This window comes from Triticum dicoccoides, chromosome 2B, assembly GCF_002162155.2.
Source record: "Triticum dicoccoides isolate Atlit2015 ecotype Zavitan chromosome 2B, WEW_v2.0, whole genome shotgun sequence".
NCBI lineage: Eukaryota > Viridiplantae > Streptophyta > Magnoliopsida > Poales > Poaceae > Triticum > Triticum dicoccoides.
The window spans coordinates 740,545,313-740,563,479 of NC_041383.1; the positions used below are offsets into that span (position 1 = coordinate 740,545,313).

The window sequence follows — 18,167 nt, forward strand, 5'->3', positions numbered from 1 at the left end:
CTGCAGAGGCCTACCTGGTGGGTCTCTTCGAGGACACCAACCTGTGCGCCATCCATGCTAAGCGCATGACCATCATGCCCAAGGACATTCAACTGGCTAGGAGGATCCGTGGCGAGAGAGCTTAAGGTGCAATCAGCATACAATTTTGCTCAAATAGTCAAATGTTTCCTTGATTCAGTAGGATTAGTGTGTCCTGTTGCTTGTTGCTAGCTGTAGGATCTGACTTTTGGTTGTTGTTTTGGTGATGTAGGCCAAGGGAAATGACTACCGTTCCAGGGTCTCTGGTCTGGGAGCTCGTGAAGAAGAAGAACTGCTTCTTGATAAAACCGTTCGGCAACAGCAACGCCAAGGTGCGGTTCAGCAAGGAGCCCAACAACCTCTACAATGTCCACTCCTACAAGTTCTCGAGTCCGTAGCTCTTTGCAGTATTTTTAACCCTTTTGTTTGCAAGTGTCTCTGCAAGGAGCTAACTTGCTGTGGGGCTGATGTGGTTTCAGGCTTGGCGAACAGCAAGACCGTGGTGGTCCAGCCATCAGCGGGAGAGGACAAGGCAGTTGTCCTGTCCACGACCAAGACCAAGAAGCAGAACACCCCTGCCAAGCTCCAGCACAAGACTCTGATGCGCAAGGAGTTCTGCAAGATGGCCAAGTCTGTCAAGAATCAGGTATTACAACTTGTTGTTTTGAGAAGTCACTTTGTTCTGCAAGTCGGACATAACTTCAGAAAAGTCTGATGCTTGCTGGGGCTGTTCCCTTAATTATGCAAAGTTTGAAAAGCTTTAATTTATGTTCCTGCAGGAAATGGACTGATTCCTTTGAAATTCCCATGTTGTAAATAGTCCCTTACTCCACTCAGGTAACTCTATAATCTGTCCCGCTTCTCGGTTTCCAGCACTCGAATCTTTCGTTAGGAGAGTTTGAAGTTGTTGGTGTATTCTCAACCATTGAGCGATTTTAGTCATCCTCTTCACTGGAGTAACTCTTGTCTAGTCTCCAGGATAATAAATCATGTTCTTCCATGTTTCCAAAAATACTTGTACTCCATGTTTCCAGAAAACAGCAGCAACACACATGTGTCCAAAAATACTGGAATAAACTAGCTATGGTCTGAATAGCCTTTATATTAGGATCTGGTTGAGTCTCTATGATGTTCTCTCTTAGTGTCATGTCATGTCATGAGTTTTGAGTCGTGAATATATGACTGAGTTGTATAATCCTTTCCAGGTGAGGACTTTGACCACAGAAGTACAACCAGGACAACCGTGTTGTTGGTGGTAGCTCCCAAGGTCCAAGGACGACTATATACTTTGACAGCAAAGAGCCAAGCAAGGGTGTGAACCATAGTTTCGATTGATATTTGCCACCATGTTTTGGATTGCACGTACACTTCTTGGATATAAACTGTAATTAGGCTTGTTCAAGCTATGTTACCACGGACGTGAAGTCTTGTATGTTTTTGTGAATGTTGATCATATGAGTTCTGGATTTGATCATTTAATAAGAGAATTACTGATTTTTTGATTTTTAAATGTGTATAAATTGGAATCTGTGAATTAAAAAGACCAAATATTCTACTAGACCAAACAATATTTGGGCTCTAAGAAGGCTATGGCCCAAACAAATCACATCGTGCATTTCTTAGAAGCTAGAACAAAAAGGATAAATGAAATGGACCTAAAAATGTTGGGCTTGGCCCATGAAGCCGTTCAAAAATTGATAAAAAAATATAGTAAAAAGGCCGAATTGTTGGGCTAGGCCCATGCAGAAAACCGAATTGGACCGGGCTGAATCTTGTGCCACATCAGCTTGCCACGCTGGATGCCTACGTGGACTGGGGAGGCTGCTAGTGACCAAAACGCCACAGTAGGAATATTTTGGTCATAAACATCCACGACCTTCTCACAGAGAAGGTCACTATAGTCAGTTTACGACCCTCAGCTTTTGACCTTCTATTTTTGGTCACAGAAAGGTCGCAAATGAAAAACTATGACCTTTCAGTGACCAATAGTGGAGGTCACAAGATAGCATATTTCTTATAGTGGTCAAGCTAGTTTCATCATGTTCGTAAGATTCTCGTTCGGTACTTTGATAATTTGATATGTGGGTAGACCGACACTTGGGTACTACCCTTACTTGGACAAGCATCCCACTTATGATTAACCCCTATTGCAAGCGTCCGCAACTACAAAAAGGAGTATTAAGGTAAACCTAACCACAACATTAAACATATGGGCCCATATGAACCCCTAACGAAGCAATTCATAAACTAAGGTTTAAGCTTCTATCACTCTAGCAACCCATCATCTACTTATTACTTCCCTATGCCATCCTCTAGGACCAAATAATGGTGAAGTGTCATGTAGTCGATGTTCACATAACACCACTAGAGGAGAGATAACATACATCTCATCAAAATATCGAACGAATACCAAATTCACATGACTACTAATAGCAAGACTTCACCCATGTCCTCAGGAACTAAAGTAACTACCCACAAAGCATAAGCATGTTCATAATCAGAGGTGTAATAACATGCATTAAGGATCTGAACATATAATCTTCCACCAAGTAAACCAGTAAGTATCAACTACAAGGAGTAATCAACACTGCTAGCAACCCACAGGTACCAATTTGTGGTTTTGGATACAAGATTGGATACAAGAGATGAACTAGGGTTTGAGAGGAGCTGGTGCTGTTGGGGAACGTAGCAGAAATTCAAAATTTCTATGCATCACCAAGATCAATCTATGGAGATTATAGCAACAAGAGAGAGAGGGAGTGCATCTTCATACCCTTGAAGATTGCTAAGCGGAAGCGTTACAAGAACGCGGTTGATGGAGTCGTACTCGCGGCGATTCAATTCGCGGAAGATCCGATCTAGCGCCGAACAGATGGCGCCTCCGCATTCAACACACGTACAGCCCAGGGACGTCTCCTCCTTCTTGATCCAGCAAGGGGAGAGGAGAAGTTGAGGAAAAACTCCAGCAGCACGACGACGTGGTGGCTATGGAGTTCGTGGTTCTCCGGCAGGGCTTCGCCAAGCACTACGGAGGAGGAGGAGGTGTTGGAGGAGGGAGAGGGCTGCGCCAGGGGAAGGGTGTGGCTGGCCTCTCTCTCCCTCACTATATATAGGGGGAAGGGGAGAGGAGGAGGCGCCCTAGGGTTTCTCTAGGGGAGGGGCGGCGGCCACAGGGGAAACCCTAGATGGGTTTGGGCGCCCCCACCCCCTAGGAAACTTGCCCCCCAAGCCAGGAGGGGAGGCTGCCCTAGGATGGTGCCCCCACCTCTCCAGGTTACGTGAGATGGGGTGGGAGGGGTGCTCAGCCCCTTAGTGGGCTGATGTGCCCTCTCCCCTTGGCCCATAAGGCCCCCCAACGCTTGTCGGGGCCTCCGAAACCCCTTTCGGACACGCTGGTCATCACCTGGTACCCCCGGAACAATTCCGGACTACAATACCCTTCGTCCAATATAACGATCTTCACCTCCGAACCATTCCAAAGTTCCTCATCACGTCCAGGATCTCATCTGGGACACTGAACAACCTTCTATAACCACATACTACTTCCCATAATAACTCTAGCGCCACCGAACCTTAAGGGTGTAGACCCTACGGGTTCGGGAACCATGCAGACATGACCGAGACACCTCTCCGGCCAATAACCAATAGCGGGATCTGGATACCCATATTGGCTCCCACATGTTCCACGATCATCTCATCGGATGAACCACGATTTCCGGGGTTCAATCAATCGTGTATACAATTCCCTTTGTCAATCGGTACGTTACTTGCCCGAGATTCGATCGTCGATATCCCAATACCTCGTTCAATCTCGTTACCGGCAAGTCACTTTACTCGTTCCGTAATGCATGATCCCGTGACTAACTACTTAGTCACATTGAGCTCATTATGATGATGCATTACTGAGTGGGCCCAGAGATACCTCTCCATCACGCGGAGTGACAAATCCCAGTCTCGATTCGTGCCAACCCAACAGACACTTTCGGAGATACCTATAGTGCACCTTTATAGACACCCAGTTACGTTGTGATGTTTGGTACATCCAAAGTATTCCTACGGTATCAGGGAGTTACACAATCTCATGGTCTAAGGAAATGATACTTGACATTAGAAAAACTTTTAGCAAACGAACTACACGATCTTGTGCTATGCTTAGGATTGGGTCTTGTCCATCACATCATTCTCCTAATGATGTGATCCCGTTATCAATGACATCCAATGTCCATGGTCAGGAAACCATGACCATGTGTTGATCAACAAGCTAGTCAACTAGAGGCTCACTAGGGACATGTTGTGGTCTATGTATTCACACATGTATTGTGGTTTCCGGTCAATACAATTATAGCATGAATAATAGACAATTATCATGAACAAGGAAATACAATAATAACTATTTTATTATTGCCTCTAGGGCATATTTCCAACAGTCTCCCACTTGCACTAGAGTCAATAATATAGTTCACATCACTATGTGATTGTAATGAATCGACACCCATGGGGTTTGATCATATATCGCTTGTGAGAGAGGTTATTAGTCAACGGATCTGAACCTTTCAGATCCGTGTGTGCTTTGCAAATCTCTATGTCATCTCCTAGATGCAGCTACCATGCTCTATTTGGAGCTATTCCAAATAACTGTTCTACTATACGAATCCGGTTTACTACTCAGAATAATCCGGATTAGTGTCAAAGTTTGCATCGGCGTAACCCTTTACGACGAACTCTTTTACCACCTCCATAATCGAGAAAATTCCTTAGTACACTACTTACTAAGGATAAGTTTGACCACTGTCCTTTGATCTATTCTTGGATCACTCTTGTACCCCTTAACTGACTCATGGCAAGGCACACTTCAGGTGCGGTACACAGCATAGCATACTATAGAGCCTACGTCTGAAGCATAGGGGACGACCTTCGTCCTTTCTCTCTCTTCTGTCATGGTCATGTCTTGAGTCTTACTCAATATTCACACCTTATAACACAGCCAAGAACTCCTTCTTTGCCGATCTATTTTGAACTCCTTCGAAATCTTGTCACGGTATGTATTTATTTGAAAGTACTATTAAGCGTTTTTGATCTATCCTTATAGATCTTGATGCTCAATGTTCAAGTAGCTTAATCCAGGTTTTCCATTGAAAAACACTTTTCAAATAACCCAATATGTTGTCTAGAAATTCTACATCATTTCTGATCAACAATATGTTAATAACATATACTCATAAGAAATTCTATAGTGCTCCCACTCACTTCTTTGGAAATACAAGTTTCTCATAAACTTTGTATAAACCCAAAATCTTTGATTATGTCATCAAAGCATATATTCCAACTCCGAGATGCTTACTCCACTCCTTAGAAGGATTGATGGAGCTTTGCATACTTGTTAGCATCTTTTAGGATTGACAAAACCTTTTGGTTGTATCACATACAACCTTTCCTCAAGAATATCATCGAGGAAACAATGTTTTGACATCCTATCTGCAAGATTTCATAAATCATGCTGTAACTGCTAATATAATTCCAACAGACTCTTTAGCATCGCTACGAGTGAGAAAGTCTCATCGCAGTCAACTCCTTGAACTTGTCAGAAAACATCTTAATGAGAAGTCGAGCTTTCTTAATGGTGACACTTACCATCATTGTCCGTCTTCCTTTTAAAATCCATCTGTACTCAACAGCCTTACGACCATCGAGTAGTTCTGCCAAAGTCTACACTTTGTTTTTATACATGGATCCTCTCTTGGATTTTATGGCCTCGAGCCATTCATCTGAATCCAGGCCCACCATTGCTTCTCCATAGCTCGTAGGTTCATTGTTGTCTAGCAACATGACCTCCAAGATAGGATTACCGTACCACTCCAAAGCAGTACGCGTCCTTCTCGGTTCGGTAGTGACTTGATCCGAAGTTTCATGATCACTATCATCAGCTTCCACTTCAATTGGTGTAGGTGCCATAGGAACAATTTCCTGTGCCCTGCTACACACTAGTTGAAGTGATGGTTCAACAACCTCATCAAGTCTCCGCCATCCTCCCACTCAATTCTTTCAAGAGAAACCTTTCCTCGAGAAAGGACCCGTTTCTAGAAACAATCACTTTTGCTTCCGGATCTGAAATAGAAGGTATACCCAACTGTTTTGGGTGTCCTATGAAGATGTATTTATCCGCTTTGTGTTCGAGCTTATCAGGATGAAACTTTTTCACATAAGCGTCGCAGCCCCAAACTTTCAAGAAACGACAGCTTAGGTTTCTCTAAACCATAGTTCATACGGTGTCATCTCAACGGAATTACATGGTGCCCTATTTAAAGTGAATGCGGTTGTCTCTAATGCCTAACCCATGAACGATGGTGGTAATTCGATAAGAGACATCATGGTATGCCCCATATCCAATAGGGTGCATCTATGATGTTTGGACACACCATCACACTATGGTGTTCCAGGCGGTGTTAGTTGTGAAACAATTTCCACAATGTCTTAATTGTGTACCAAACTCGCAACTCAGATATTCATCTCTATGATCATATCATAGACATTTTATCCTCTTGTCACGAAGATCTTCAACTTCACTCTGAAATTACTTGAACCTTTCAATAATTCAGACTTGTGTTTCATCAAGTAAATATACTCAGCATCTACTCAAATCATCTGTGAAGTAAGAACATAACGATATCCACTGCGTGCCTCAGCACTCATTGGACTGCACACATCAAATGTATTACTTCCAACAAGTTGCTTTCTTGTTCCATCTTACTGAAAAATGAGGCTTTTCAATCATCTTTCCCATGTGGTATGATTTGCATGTCTCAAGTGATTCAAAATCAAGTGAGTCCAAATGATCCATCTGCATGGAGTTTTTTTTCATGCATACATACCAATAGACATGGTTCGCATGTCTCAAACTTTTCAAAAAATGAGTGAGTCCAAAGATTCATCAACATGGAGCTTCTTCATGCGTTTTATACCAATATGACTCAAATGGCAGTGCCACAAGTATGTGGTATTATCATTACTATCTTATATCTTTTTGCATGAACATGTGTATCACTATGATCGAGATTCAATAAACCATTCATTTTAGGTGCAAGACCATTGAAGGTATTATTCAAACAAACAGAGTAACCATTATTCTCCTTAAATGAATAACCGTATTGCGATAGACATAATCCAATCATTTCTATGCTCAACGCAAACACCAAATAATAATTATTTAGGTTTAACACCAATCTCGATGGTAGAGGGAGCAGGCGATGCTTGATCACATCAACCTTGGAAACCCTTCCAACACACATCGTCATCTCACCTTTAGCTAGTCTCCGTTTATTCCGTAGCTCTTTTATTTTGAGTTACTAACACTTAGCAACCGAACCGGTATCTTAATACCCTGGTGCTACTAGGAGTACTAGTAAAGTACACATTTAATACAATGTATATCCAATATACTTCTGTCAACCTTGCCAGCCTTCTCATCTACCAAGTATCTAGGGTAGTTCTGCTTTAGTGACCGTTCCCTTATTACAGAAGCACTTAGTCTCGGGTTTGGGTTCAACCCTGGGTTTCTTCACTGGAGCAGCAACTGATTTGCCGTTTCATGAAGTATCCCTTCTTGCCCTTGCCCTTCTGAAACTAGTGGTTTCACTAACCATCAACAATTGATGCTCCTTCTTCATTTCTACTTTCGTGGTGTCAAACATCGCGAATATTTCAAGGATCATCATATCTATCCCTGATATGTTATAGTTCATCACGAAGCTCTAGTAGCTTGGTGGCAATGTCTTTGGAGAAACATCACTATCTCATCTGGAAGATTAACTCCCACTCAATTTAAGTGAGTGTTGTACCCAGACAATCTGAGTACAAGCTCAACGATTGAGCTTTTATCCCTTAGTTTGTAGGCTTAAGAAGCTTGTCGGAGGTCTCACACCTCTTGACATGGGAACTAGCCTGAAATCCCAATTTCAGCTCTTGGAACATCTCATATGTTCTGCGACGTTTCAAAAACGTCTTCGGCGCCACAATTCTAAACCGTTTAACATTACTGAACTATCATGTAGTCATCAAAACGTGTATGTCAGATGTTCGCAACATCCACAGACGACGTTCGAGGTTCAGCACACCGAGCGGTGCATTAAGGACATAAGCCTTGTACGCAGCAATGAGGACAATCCTCAGTTTACGGACCCAGTCCGCATAATTGCTACTATCAACTTTCAACTATATTTTCTCTAGGAACATATCTAAACATTAGAACTAAAGCACGAGCTTACGACATAATTTGTAAAGACTTTTTTGACTATGTTCATGATAATTAAGTTCATCTAATCACATTATTTGATGAACTCCCACTCAGATAGACATCCCTCTAGTCATCTAAGTGATACATGATCCGAGTCAACTAGGCCGTGTCCGATCATCACGTGAGCCGGACTAGTCATCATCTATGAACATCTTCATGCTGATCGTATCTACTATACGACTCATGTTCGACCTTTCGGTCTCTTGTGTTCCGAGGCCATGTCTGTACATGCTAGGCTCGTCAAGTCAACCTAAGTGTTTCGTGTGTGTAAATCTGGCTTACACCCGCTGTATGTGAACGTTAGAATCTATCACACCCGATCATCACGTGGTGCTTCGAAGCAACGATCTTTCGGAACAGTGCACAGTTAGGGGGAACACTTTCTTGAAATTATTATGAGGGATCATCTTATTTACTACCGTCGTTCTAAGCAAATAATATGCATAAACATGATAAACATCACATGCAATCAAATAGTGACATGATATGGCCAATATCAGTTTGCTCCTTTTGATCTCCATCTTCGGGGCTCCATGATCATCATCGTCACCGGCATGACACCATGATCTCCATCATCATGATCTCCATCATCGTGTCTCCATGAAGTTGTCTCGCCAACTATTACTTCTACTACTATGGCTAATGGTTTAGCAATGAAGTAAAGTAATTACATGGTGTTATTCAGTGACATGCAGGTCATACAATAAATAAAGACAACTCCTATGGCTCCTGCCGGTTGTCATACTCATCGACATGCAAGTCATGGTTCCTATTACAAGAATATGATCAATCTCATACATCACATATATTTCATTCATCACATCCTTTTTGGCCATATCACATCACGCGGCATATGCTGCAAAAACAAGTTAGATGTCCTCTAATTTGTTGTTGCAAGTTTTTATGTGGCTGCTATAGGTTTCTAGCAAGAATGTTTCTTACCTACGCCAAAACCACAACATGATATGCCAATTGCTATTTACCCTTCTTAAGGACCCTTTTCATCGAATCCGATCCGACTAACCACCTTATGCAACAAGTGCATGTCAGTCGGTGGAACCTGTCTCACGTAAGTGTACGTGTAAGGTCGGTCCAGGCCGCCTCATCCCACAATACCGTCGAAACAAGATAGGACTAGTAGCGGTAAGAATATTGAACAAAATCAACGCCCACAACAACTTCTGTTCTACTCGTGCATAGAATCTATGCAATACACCTAGCTCATGATGCCACTGTTGGGGAACATAGCAGAAATTCAAAATTTTCTACGCATCACCAAGATCAATCTATGGAGATTCTAGCAACAAGAGAGAGAGGGGGTGCATCTTCATACCCTTGAAGATCGCTAAGCAGAAGCGTTACAAGAACGCGGTTGACGGAGTCGTACTCGCGGCGATTCAAATCGCGGAAGATCCGATCTAGCGCCAAACGAATGGCGCCTCCACGTTCAACACACATATAGCCCGGGGACGTCTCCTCCTTCTTGATCCAGCAAGGGGAGAGGAGAAGTTGAGGGAAAACTCCAGCAGCACGACGGCGTGGTGGCGATGGAGTTCGTGGTTCTCCGGCAGAGCTTCGCCAAGCACTACGGAGGAGGAGGAGGTGTTGGAGGAGGGAGAGGGCTGCGCCGGGGGAAGGGTGTGGATGCCCTCTCTCTCCCTCACTATATATAGGGGGAAGGAGGGAGGAGGAGGCGCCCTAGGGTTTCCCTAGGGGAGGGGCGGCGGCCACAGGGAAACCCTAGATGGGTTTGGGCGCCCCCACCCCCTAGGAAACTTGCCCCCCAAGCCGGGAGGGGAGGCTGCCCTAGGGGTGGCGCCCCCACCTCTCCAGGTTACATGAGATGGGGTGGGAGGGGCGCTCATCCCCTTAGTGGGCTGATGTGCCCTCTACCCTTGGCCCATAAGGCCCCCCAACGCTTCCCGGGGCCTCCGAAACCCCTTTCGGACACGCTGGTCATCACCTGGTACCCCCGGAACAATTCCGGACTCCAATACCCTTCGTCCAATATACCGATTTTTACCTCCGGACCATTCCGGAGTTCCTCATCACGTCCAGGATCTCATCCGGGACTCCGAACAACCTTCGATAACCACATATTATTTCCCATAACAACTCTAGCGTCACCAAACCTTAAGTGTGTAGACCCTACGGGTTCGGGAACCATGCAGACATGACCGAGACACCTCTCCGGCCAATAACCAATAGCGGGATCTGGATACCCATATTGGCTCCCACATGTTCCACGATGATCTCATCGGATGAACCACGATGTCGGGGATTCAATCAATCCCGTATACAATTCTCTTTGTCAATCGGTACGTTACTTGCCCGAGATTCGATCATCGGTATCCCAATACCTCGTTCAATCTCATTACCGGCAAGTCACTTTACTCGTTCCGTAATGCATGATCCCGTGACTAACTACTTAGTCACATTGAGCTCATTATGATGATGCATTACTGAGTGGGCCCAGAGATACCTCTCCGTCACACAGAGTGACAAATCCCAGTCTCGATTCGTGCCAACCCAACAGACACTTTCGGAGATACCTGTAGTGCACCTTTATAGCCACCCAGTTACGTTGTGATGTTTGGTACACCCAAAGTACTCCTACAGTATCAGGGAGTTACACAATCTCATGGTCTAAGGAAATGATACTTGACATTAGAAAAGCTTTTAGAAAACGAACTACATGATCTTGTGCTATGCTTAGGATTGGGTCTTGTCCATCACATCATTCTCCTAATGATGTGATGCCGTTATCAATGAAATCCAATGTCCATGGTCAGGAACCATGACCATCTGTTGATCAACGAGCTAGTCAACTAGACGCTCACTAGGGACATGTTGTGGTCTATGTATTCACACATGTATTGTGGTTTCCGGTCAATACAATTATAGCATGAATAATAGACAATTATCATGAACAAGGAAATACAATAATAACCATTTTATTATTGCCTCTAGGGCATATTTCCAACAGGTGCTGGTGAAGATGTTGATGGAGATTGACCCCCTCCCGATGAGAGGATCGTTGGTGATGACGTTGGTGATGATTTCCCCCTCCCGGAGGGAAGTGTCCCCTGCAGAACAGCTCCGCCAGAACCCTAGATTGATTCCGCCAAGGTTCCGCCTCGTGGCGGCGGAGTTTCGTCCCGTAAGCTTGCCCGCAATTTTTTCCAAGACAAAACCCTTCATATAGCAGAAGATGGTCGCCGGGAGCCCACCAGGGGGCCCAGGAGATAGGGGGCATGCCCTATAGGGGGGGCGCCCCCCTGTCTCCTGGATAGGGTGTGGGCCCCCTGGCCTATTTCTTTCGCTCATAAATTCTTAATAAATCCAAAAAGTGGTTCCATGGAGTTTCAGGACTTTTGGAGTTGTGCAGAATAGGTTTCCAACGTTTGCTCCTTTTTCAGCCAGAATTCCAGCTGCCAGCATTCCCCCTCTTCATGGTAAACCTTGTAAAATAAGAGAGAATAGCCATAAGTATTGAGATATAATGTGTAATAACAGCCCATAATGCAATAAATATTGATATAAAAGCATGATGCAAAATGGACATATCAACTCCCCCAAGCTTAGACCTCGCTTGTCCTCAAGCGGAAACCGAAATCGAGAATTATGTCCACATGTTTAGAGATAGAGGTGTCGATAAAAATAAAAATACGGACATGAGGGTTTCATGATCATTCTAATAACAGCAACATATGTATAGATTTTGTCATATGATTTCCTATGTTCAAGTAATAAGCAATTCACAATGTCAAGTATGGTTCATAAACTTCATTGGGAACTAACAAACTATAATCTCATTCATTGAAGCAATTGCAATTTATCGTAACATCAGAAAGAGTCAATAATAGAGCTTTTCAGCAAGATCACATACTCAACTATCTCGTAGTCCTCCATAATTGTTAACACTAACTCAATACTTGTGGTTATAGAGTTTCAGCCGGACACTAAGAAAGATGGGGGCTTATTATGTTTCCTCCCAACATATTCACCTTTAGGTGATGTCAACAATAATAGCCTATGCCAACTTACATTCAATTTGATATATGTATCATGACCTTTCAAACACGAGGAGCTTGCCAAAGGATAAAATGAAAAAGTGGAAGGGTGAGGATCACCTTGACTCAAGCATAAAGTAAAAACATAAAGTAAAAGATTGGGCCTTCGCAGAGGGAAGCAGAGGTTGTCATGTGCTTTTAGGGTTGGATACACAAAATCTTAATGCAAAAGAACGTCACTTTGTATTGCCCCTTGTATGTGGACCTTTATTATGCACTCTGTCGCTTTTATTACTTCCACAACAAGTTCGTACAAAGCTTATTTTCTCTGCATTAATAAGTCATGCATATTTAGAGAGCAATTTTTATTGCTTGCACCGATGACAACTTACTTGAAGGATCTTACTCAATCCATAGGTAGGTATGGTGGACTCTCATGGCAAAACTGGGTTTAAGGGAGTTTGGAAGCACAAGTAGTATCTCTACTTGGTGCAAGGAGTTTTGGCTAGCATGAGGGGGAAAGGCAAGTTCAACATGTTCAGAAGGCAGTGACAATATAATTTAACTGAGATGTCGGGAAACATAAACCATTACATTGTCTTCCTTGTCCAACATCAACTATTTTAGCATGTCATACTTAATGAGTGCTTCACAATCATAAAGGATGTCCAAGATAATATATCTATATGTGAACCCCTCTTTCCTTATCACTTGCTATTAATTGCAACGATGACCAAGGCTACGTTCATCAACTCTCAACAATTTTTATGCCTCATACTTTCTATGTGTGAAGTTATCACTATCCATAAGATCAATATGAACTCTTTTGTTCTTTCTACTTTCTCAAGATCATAGCAACATAGCAAAGCCCTTGACTCAACACTAATCTTTATTATAGATAGCACAGGGACTCGCTTACAAAAAGAGATCACAACGAAAACTCAAAACTACTTGATATCAAAACTTCGAACTAAAAGATCAAGATACTACTAAAAGGATCGAACTAAATAAAACGGTAAAGATAGGAGTGTGATGGTGATACGATACCGGGGCACCTCCCCCAAGCTTGGCATTGCCAAGGGGAGTGCCCATACCCATGTGATTATTTCTTCTGTGGTGATGGAGGTGGTGATGATGATGGTGGATAATCGCACATTGAGCGTAAAAGCTCCTCCAACTTGCGGATAATGCCCTTGAGCCCAGCAATATGATCTTTCGGCAAAATATTCTCCTGTGTGAGATACTTGTTTTGTATGTGGGCTAACTCAATCATCTTGAAAGCTTCAATCTCTGTTGGAGTGAAAAGGTTAGGTAAAGGGCTAGGGATATCTTCTTCTTTCACCACCGGAGCTTGAACCTCCATGGCCTTCTTGATCCCTTCATCCTTGTTGATCTCTTCTGGTTCCTCTCTTTTTAACTATATCTTCAATAGCCAGGCATCCTTGTCTTCGTTGTTGTAGGAGGGAGAAGTCATGGTGCTCTAAATCTGCAACAGGAACAACTCGAAACGAAAAGAGAGGATATTTGCATGATATGATGACCAAAACCTTCAGGAGTATATATAATGAATTTTTACCGACCAAAATACGTAACATACAAGAAAACGAAGTCCAATGGGCACACGAGGTGCCCACGAGACAGGGGGGCGCGCCCTACGGGGGGGAGGCGCCCTCCTCTCTTGTGGGAGCCTCGTGTCCCTTTCGGACTACTTATTTCTTCCTAAAATTCTTAAATAATCCAAAACTGATGAAAATTACCATTAGAGTTGTTTTGGAGTCGGTAAACTTACTATACCACGTATCTATGCCTTTTCGGAGTCTGGAACGTTCTGGAAAGTGTCTCTTATGTACTCCTCTGGGGTTATGGTTTCAAAAATATTAGTTTCAACATTGATAGGGTTACCTGAAATATAATGCTTGATTCTTTGACCATTAACCACCCTAGGATTTGTGCCTTAAAAGTTGTTAATTTTTATAGCACCGGAATGTTAGACCTCCTCGATAACGTAGGGACCATCCCATTTTGAGAGAAGTTTTCCTGCAAAAAATCTTAAAAGAGAGTTGAATAATAACACATAATCTCCTACGTTAAACTCACGCTTTTGTATCCTTTTATCATGCCAGCGTTTGACTTTTTCTTTGAAGAGCTTGGCATTCTCATAAGCTTGGGCTCTCCATTCATCAAGTGAGCCAATATCAAACAACCTCTTCTCACCGGCAAGTTTGAAGTCATAATTGAGCTCTTTAATAGCCCAATATGCTTTATGTTCAAGTTCAAGAGGTAAATGACATGCTTTTCCATAAACCATCTTATATGGAGACATACCCATAGGATTTTTGTATGCAGTTCTATAGGCCCATAATGCATCATCAAGCTTTTTGGACCAATTCTTTCTAGATCTATTCACAGTCTTTTGCAAAATTAATTTGAGCTCTCTATTGCTCAACTCTACTTGACCACTAGACTGCGGGTGATAAGGAGATGCACTTCTATGATTGACATCGTATTTAGCAAGCATCTTACGGAAAGCACCATGAATAAAGTGTGAACCACCATCAGTCATAAGATATCTAGGGACTACAAACATCGGAAAAATTACTTCTTTAAGCATTTTAATAGAAGTGTTATGATCAGCACTACTAGTTGGAATAGCTTCTACCCACTTAGTAACGTAATCAACAGCAACTAAAATATGCGTATAACCATTGGAAGCAGGAAAAGATCCCATATAATCAAAGCCCCAAACATCAAACGGTTCAATAACAAGAGAATAATTCATAGGCATTTCTTGACGTCTACTAATGTTACCTATTCTTTGGCATTCATCACAGGATACGACAAACTTACGAGCATCTTTGAAAAGAGTAGGCCAATAAAAACCAGATTGTAGTACCTTGTGTGCAGTTCTATCTCCAGCGTGGTGTCCTCCATAGGATTTAGAGTGACACTTGCTTAGGATTTGTTCCTGTTCAGGCTCAGGCACACAACATCTAATAATACCTCTACTCCTTCTTTATAAAGATGTGGATCATCCCAGAAGTAATGTCTTAAATCATAGAAGAACTTTTTCTTTTGCTGGTATGTGAAACTACGCAGTATATATTTAGCAACAATGTAATTAGCATAGTCAGCATTCCAAGGAGCAGTACGAGAAGCATTGACAACCGCTAATTGTTCATCAGGAAAACTATCATTAATAGGCAGTGGGTCATCAAGAACATTCTCTAACCTAGACAAGTTGTCTACAACGGGGTTCTCAGCTCCCTTTCTATCAATAATATGCAAGTCAAATTCTTGGAGCAAGAGAACCCATCTAATGAGTCTAGGCTTAGCATCTTTCTTTTCCATAAGATATTTAATAGCAGCATGATCAGTGTGAATAGTAACTTTGGAATCAACTATATAAGGTCTAAACTTATCACATGCAAACACAACTGCTAAGAATTCTTTTTTAGTGGTAGCATAATTTCTCTGGGCAGTATCAAGAGTCTTACTAGCATAATGGATAACATCCAATTTCTTATCGACTCTTTGCCCTAAAACAGCACCTACAGCATAATCACTAGCATTGCACATAATTTCAAAAGGTAAATTCCAATCAGGTGGCTGAACAATAGGTGCTGTGATCAAAGCTTTAATAAGTGTTTCAAATGCGTCTACACAATCATCATCAAAGACAAAAGGAATATCTTTTTGCAATAAATTAGTCTGAGGCCTAGAGATTTTAGAAAAGTCCTTAATGAACCTCCTATAAAAACCAGCGTGACCAAGGAAACTTCTTATACCTTTTATGTCCTTGGGACATGGCATCTTTTCAATAGCATCAACTTTGGCTTTATCAACTTCAATACCCCTCTCAGAGATCTTGTGCCCCATTACAATGCCTTCATTAACCATAAAGTGACACTTTTCCCAATTCAGGACGAGACTAGTGTCTTCGCATCTCTGCAAAACTCGATCAAGGTTGCTCAAACAATCATCAAAAGAGGATCCATAGACGAAGTAGTCATCCATGAACACCTCACAAATCTTTTCACAAAAATCAGAAAATATAGCCATCATGCATCTTTGAAAGATAGCAGGTGCATTACATAAACCAAAAGGCATATGTCTATAGGCAAAAGTACCAAAAGGGCAGGTCAAAGTAGTTTTAGATTGATCCCCCGCTGACAGAGGTATTTGAGAGAAGCCAGAATAACCATCTAGAAAGCAAAAATGTGTGTTTTTGGATAGCCTTTCTAGCATTTGATCAATAAAAGGTAAAGGGTAATGATCTTTCTTAGTGTCTTTGTTTAACTTACGGAAATCAATTACCATCCTATAGCCTATAATAATTCTTTGTGGGATCAATTCATCTTTATCATTAGGAACAACGGTAATACCTCCCTTTTTAGGGACACAATGGACAGGGCTTACCCATTCACTGTCAGCAACGGGATAAATAATACCTGCCTCAAGGAGTTTTAGAATCTCCTTTCTTACCACTTCCTTCACTTTGGGATTTAATCATCTTTGAGGATCTCTAACAGGTTTGGCATCTTTCTCCACTAAAATTTTGTGTTGACATAATGTGGGACTAATGCCCTTGAGATCATCCAGGGTATATCCAATAGCAGCTCGGTGCTTCTTCAGAGTTTTCAATTATCTTTCTTCTTCTTTCTCTGAAAGGTTAGCACTAATAATAATAGGATATATTTATTTTTCATCAAGATAAGCATACTTGAGATTATCAGGTAAGGGTTTGAGTTCAAACACGGGATCACCCTTGGTTGGAGGGGGATCCCCAAGAATTTCAATGGGAAGATTATGTTTTAGCATAGGTTCTTGTTTAAGGAACATTTCATCTATTTCTTCCCTTTCCTTCATAAACATATCGTTTTCATGGTCTAGCAAATATTGTTCTAACGGGTCAGTTGGAGGAACAGCAATGGAAGCAAAACCAATAATCTCATCCTTACTAGATGATTCCTTTTCACGATGTTGTCTACTAAACTTAGCGAAATTAAACTCATGAGACATACCATCTATACCAACAGTGACAATATTCTTTTCACAATTGATCTTAGCACTAGCGGTATGCAAGAAAGGTCTGCCAAAAATAATGGGACAAAAATCATCTTGTGGGGAACCGAGAACAAGAAAATGAGCAGGGTATTTAATCTTTCCACACAAGACTTCAACATCTCTAACAATCCCAATAGGTTTAATGGTGTCCCTATTAGCAAGCTTAATTGTAACATCAATATCTTCTAATTCAACTGGTGCAATATCGTGCATAATTTCTTTATAAAGATCATAAGCTATCGCATTAGCACTAGCACCCATATCACATAAGCCATGATAACAATGATCTCCTATTTTAGCAAAAATAATAGGCATGCCTATAACAGGTCTACGTGTCTTAGTATCGGGTCTAGCAATATTAGCAGTTTCACCCACGAAAGAAATAACATGCCCATCTAAGTCTTCATCCAAGAGATCTTTAATCATAGCAATACTAGGTTCAACATTAATTTGCTCAGGAGGTGTATAAGTCCTAGTATTACTCTTACGAACAACAGTCGCAGCTTTAACATGATCTTTTATCCTAACAGGAAAAGGAGGTTTTTCAACATAAGTAGTAGGAATAATAGGATCACTATATGTAATAGTATTTTCTTCGACTGTAATAGGTGCAACTACTTTCACTTAAACAGGAGGATTATATTTAAACCACTTCTCTTTAGGGAGATCAACGTGAGCAGCAAAAGTTTCACAAAAAGTAGCTACTATCTCAGAGTCAAGTCCATACTTAGAGCTAAATCCACGGAAAGCATCGGTATCCATAAAATATTTAACACAATCAA

The 18,167-nt window shown here is 41.9% G+C and overlaps 1 protein-coding gene across 1 annotated transcript; it reads left to right on the forward strand.

Moving 5' to 3' along the window:
* The first annotated feature begins 257 nt into the window (after window positions 1-257).
* LOC119368540 (60S ribosomal protein L28-1-like) lies at window positions 258-1,268 on the forward strand. The gene is made up of 4 exons (XM_037633774.1): window positions 258-408; window positions 498-664; window positions 798-855; window positions 1,224-1,268. Exons 1-3 carry the CDS (start codon window positions 261-263, stop codon window positions 807-809), a joined length of 327 nt encoding a protein of 108 aa, XP_037489671.1. The 5' UTR covers window positions 258-260; the 3' UTR covers window positions 810-855; window positions 1,224-1,268.
* The last annotated feature ends 16,899 nt before the right edge of the window (window positions 1,269-18,167 follow it).

Coding starts and splice junctions, on each gene's coding strand:
- LOC119368540 (XM_037633774.1), top strand. CDS start 261: ATGACTACCGTTCCAGGGTCTCTGGTCTGGGAGCTCGTGAAGAAGAAG. Junction 409..497: donor CCACTCCTACAAGTTCTCGA/GTCCGTAGCTCT, acceptor ATGTGGTTTCAG/GCTTGGCGAACAGCAAGACC.